General features: G+C 43.3%; 1 protein-coding gene across 1 annotated transcript; it reads left to right on the forward strand.

Moving 5' to 3' along the window:
* Positions 1-2,006: 2,006 nt before the first annotated feature.
* LOC141815814 (fasciclin-like arabinogalactan protein 11) lies at positions 2,007-2,870 on the forward strand. The gene has a single exon (XM_074703691.1). It carries the CDS (start codon positions 2,023-2,025, stop codon positions 2,779-2,781), a length of 759 nt encoding a protein of 252 aa, XP_074559792.1. The 5' UTR covers positions 2,007-2,022; the 3' UTR covers positions 2,782-2,870.
* Positions 2,871-5,094: the final 2,224 nt, after the last annotated feature.

Consider the following 5,094-nt stretch of genomic DNA (forward strand, 5'->3'; position numbering starts at 1 on the left):
AGATAGCCAAGAAAGTCTTCTCTGAGACAGGAACCGCTGTAGGCTACAAGGTTGGAACAATGATTGAGGTTCCAAGAACTGCAGGAAGGCACTGAAACGATAGATCTGATTGATACCTGGAGGGTCCGGGTGGCAGAAAGGATCGGCGAGCAGAGAGGGTCGGCGCTCACGGACGCTTCGGCGCGCTCACGGACGTTTCAGCGCGCTCACGGACGCTTCGGTGAGCAGAGAGGGTCGGGACCTTCGGCTCGCGAGTAGCAGGGGCGAGTTGGGAGAGAAAACCCTAACTTCGGCAGGCGGGGATCGAGAGGTTGACGGCGAGCAGAGAGGGTTGGCGATGGGTTTAGGGCACGCGAAGAGGAGAGGAAGAAGAGAGGGTCGGCGATGGGTTGAGGGCACGCGAAGAGGAGAGGAAGAAGAGAGGGTCGGCGATGGGTTTAGGGCACGCGAAGAGGAGAGGAAGAAGAGAGGAGCGGCAGGCGAGCCTTCGGCGGCGGTCGAGGAAGAAGAGGGTCGGAGACGAGGTAATAGTCGGAGGCGAGAGGAGGGTCGGGGGAGCTTCGGAGGAGGAAAACCTAGTTCGAGTTCTGTATTTTGGATTTCGAGAAATCGAAATCCCGCCGCGGCTTCGTTGCCACGCACGCGAAGAGAGCCACGCTGTCGCGTCCACGTCAGCAGGCGCGCACCTGCCGCTCAAACAAGGTGCCCATAATAGCAGAACTGTTGTTATGGATGTGTACGTCTGATCTGGGTAAACGGACCAGGTGGAAGAAGTCGAACACAATATCTCAACATCGGGCCAAGGGACCGAGCCGAACCCTCCCCAAGGACCGAGCCGAACCCCCCAGGGACCGAGCCGAACCCTCCTATTCCGTCCACAGTAAGGTTCCCCCAAGACCGGCGTCTTGGCCGGACACAATTGTCGCAGCACGGCCCACCCACTCGAATCGGATGATGTTATTATCAATGCTTGTCGGATGGCTCGATCCCGCAGGGTCCACAAACCCTCTTCGTTACTCAGTTAGTCCTGCTCGGCTCGGGCATGATGCTTAGGTCATCAACGCACTAAATCTATGAAAAGACCACTCCCCTATCGTTAGGTTATGAATGTTCCTCTGACATCTCGTCATGTCACTATATTAAATCTTTGGTATAGTGTAGCAGCGGATCCCCTTAAATGCTGACTAATGATGGGACATTAATGTGGGTTGATCCTGTTCTCTGACACATTCATAACGGCGATGGGACGTTAGTCATATCCTTGATGTGACTCCTCCAATACCCAACTATATAAAAGGTTAGTAGTCCACCGAAGGGAGGTATGCAATCAAACATTTCCTAATTACTCTCTTCCAATTTCACCTCCTTTCTTCTCCTACTGACTTAGGCATCGGAGTGGTCGCGCCAGGACCCTCCTGGCCTTCCCTCTGACTTCTCTACTGTGTGTAGGTACCACCCCCAAGTCTTCCTTTTCGTCCTCTCTTCTACAGTCCTAGTGTGGGAGAAGGTGGCCGAAGTTTCCCTGTGCAGATTTCAACAGGAACAACTATATATATATATATATATATATATATTTCCATGGCTTTTAATTGGTGGACAGACTCTTATGGTTAACACAATTAGCCAAATTTTTCACCCTTAATTATCAAGCAACCTTGATATATTAGTCTAAAGAAATTTAACAAGCAACAGCTGCCAGCAACAGAAAGGCGAAAGGGAAATAACACCTAAATAGCATGATTCTTGCTTAACCAAAGCTCTTCAACAACCATACTTGATTTCTATGATGATGCTTTAAGAATCAGCAGGAACTGCTGCCTCCGTCACACATCAAAGTTTGCTCCCCTTTCAAGCAAAATCCAGCTGGCTCGCTGTACCACGACTCCATCGAGTTCTGGTCTGTGCAAAAACCACCACCTCAGTACGAACCATGTCACTAGCATAAATCCACCTCCCCGGCAGCATCCCACAATGCACCACTAGAAGTGAGAGCTTCCGATCGAAGATCAAGAGACTGTAGCCATGAAGCACTTCCCAAACTCTTGCACCATTTCCTTTCTGCTTCTAGTTGCCTTCGCTTACCAAACTCTTGCTCAGACAGCCACAGCTCCGGCCCCTGCAGGCCCCAAGAACATCACGGCAATTCTGGAGAAGGCTGGCCAGTACACGACATTCATCCGCCTCCTCCGCAGCACGCAGCTTGGCGACCAAATCGACAACCAGCTCAACAACTCCAATACCGGCCTCACCGTCTTCTCTCCCACGGACAACGCCTTCTCCAACCTCCCTCCCGGCACGCTCAACTCCCTCTCCGACCAGCAGAAGGTCTCCCTGCTCCAATTCCATGTTCTGTCTACGGCCATTTCGATGTCACAGTTCCAAACGGTGAGCAACCCGGTGAGGACACAAGCGGGGGATGCCAACGACGGCGGGTTCCCGCTGAACGTGACGACGACCGGAAACCAAGTGAACATCTCCACCGGCGTGGTCAACACCCCCATTTCGAACACCATATTCTCGGACAACCAGCTGGCCGTATACCAGGTGGATCAGGTGCTCCTTCCTATGAAGATATTCGGAAGCCCAGCGCCTGCTGCAGCGCCTGCACCTGCCGCCGAACTGGAGAAGGAGAAGAAGAAGAAGCCGAGTAACGTTCCCGAAGGGCCTTCGACATCCAGCCCTGTTACTGATTCTGATGCAACTTCTTCAACTTTGAACTTGAAGTGGAGAGGCGGCATTGGAATTGCAGCCGCAGTGATTTCACTCTGCTGGAGCTTCTGAGTCCTACCTACTCCATTTCCTCCCTCGCAATATCTTGACGAGAGAAGTTAATTCCGTGAAAGAACAAGGGCTGAATTTTCTGCTTTCTTTGCCACCACATTTATCATTTCTTCTCATTTGTCTCTTAATTTGTATTTTTGTTCTTGGATTTTGTATTATTCTTTACTAAATATATATTTAATATCTTTTTTAAAAAAATCAAGAGAGAAAACCAGATATGGTAAATCTAAATGGCACCGATTAACTTTGAAAGGGAATATGTCGGTGAAATCAACCACTAGAAATTGAATCAGTATGAAAAATAAATTATTGTGTGGGTAAAGCGCATGCCAATTAATCCTAGGTCAGGACAGCAATTCCACATCGAAAGGATTCCGGACGAGGTGTCTTTTGAGACCCTCGGCTCGAGGATCTTGACCTGGAGGTTCCAACCAAAGTGCCTTGGCTTCAAAGGCCTTGACCACGTGGGACGTGGGACTCAGAGATCTCAGCCCTAGGGCCGCGACGATTTCGACTGCGTAAGTCTCGACCCCAAGGTCTCGATCACGTAGGTCTTAGCCCCTTAGGTCTCAGTAGCTTGAGTTTTGTTGGACAATTAAAAATGAACATTGAAAAAAAATAAAATAAATAAATAAAGGATCATATAATAATTTTTTAAATATTTTATTTATCAACACATAATATATTTATAAATTACTTATATAATTCAAATAAACTACTAACTTCATAAATATACTCTATTAACTCAATTAATATAAATATATTAAATATAGATATTTTTCCTTTAACCATTAAACAACACTACTATCATTAATTATCACATCATTAACCCATTAATTTTATTATTAATTTTGAATCAATTATCAACTCTCCCTCTTAATTAAAAATTATAAAATACCTAAAAGTAATTTAAAATAATTAAACTTATCTCTTGCAAGTGATTCGTTAAGATATTCATCACTTATTCATGTGTGCTATAGTACTATATCTTTTTTTTTATTTACAACTAAGTCTCGAATAAAGTATAGATGAATATCAATATGTTTAATCATTTTAAATTTTTTATCATTGCAATTGTTACTTGTTATCATAAACAATATTAATTGTATCTTTTTATTGTTGGAAAAGATCTGTAAATACTCGTTTAACCCAAACTGCTTGACATACTGTTGAAGTTGCTATCATATATTCTGTTTCTGAAGAGGATAGAGGTGCAGTATCTTGTACATAATTTTCTTGTAAGTCATTAATTTGTCTTTATATGTGTAATTCTGTTGCAATCATGACATTGAATAGAGTTTTTGTTCCATTTTTTTCTCTGTTGAATTCTCTCTTGTTTATCAAAATAACTTTTTTCCTTTGTTACATTCTTTACTATGAAAACCTCCTCTTCTATGACCTCTGCTAGCGAAGTTTTTTTTTTTCTATCTCCCTCTTCACTTGAGAAGCTTGAAATGTCTTTCCTTCATTCTTCTCAACTAATCTATTTCGCTTTGCCTCATAAGCTTGGAAATAACTCATTAGTTCATCGAAAGAGAAAATCAAAAAATCTTTAGTCTCCTTGATCGCAGTTACTATACAATTATATTTAGGAGTCATATTCATAAAATTTTAAAATAATAATTACATTAGTGACATTTTCTCCACAAGATCTCATTTGACTGACAATCAAAATTCCTCTAGATAAAATTTTTTATAAAGTTTCTTTACCCTTCATAAGCAAGGCCTCAAACTCACTTCTAAGAGTCTGAAATTTGATTGCTATCATTCTAGAGGACCATTAGAATTCTTTCTATAGTATTTTCCATGCTTCTTTGAAAAATAAAGCAATTGCAATGCTAGAGAAAATCGTCTCATGTATTGCTTGTTGAAAGATGAACAATAATTTTGAATCTTTTTTTTTGTTATCCCCTTAATCGACTTTCATCGACATCCTCTCTTAGTACGGATGGAATCAAAATATCTCCACAATGGTATGATATTGTCCACTTTGGGCCTAAGCCCTCATGGTTTTGTTCTCGGGCTCTCCCCAAAAAGCCTCGTCCCCGTGGAGATACTTTCCATCCTTTTAACCCCATAATCTTTTCCATGTGTTTTAGATGTGGGACTATGTTTGCACCCTTGCAACCCAACAATCCCCCTGATGGGAAAGTCTTGAAAAACCGTTACTAGTAGATTATTGCAGAATAAAAATTTTCCCGGAAACGATCTCAAGTTGCCCTCATAGTCGATCAAACGAAGTTTGATCGACTCGTTTAGATCATTGGGCTCTTGTGTTTGGTTTACAGGATCCAATATAAAAGGGATAATTTA

Source organism: Curcuma longa, unplaced genomic scaffold, assembly GCF_044706935.1.
Source record: "Curcuma longa cultivar G26 ecotype Majalengka, Jawa Barat unplaced genomic scaffold, ITB_CL_G26_1.1 contig_10823, whole genome shotgun sequence".
Taxonomy (NCBI): domain Eukaryota; kingdom Viridiplantae; phylum Streptophyta; class Magnoliopsida; order Zingiberales; family Zingiberaceae; genus Curcuma; species Curcuma longa.

Excerpts from the sequence above, each read along its gene's own strand:
- LOC141815814 (XM_074703691.1), top strand. The coding sequence starts at position 2,023 with ATGAAGCACTTCCCAAACTCTTGCACCATTTCCTTTCTGCTTCTAGTT.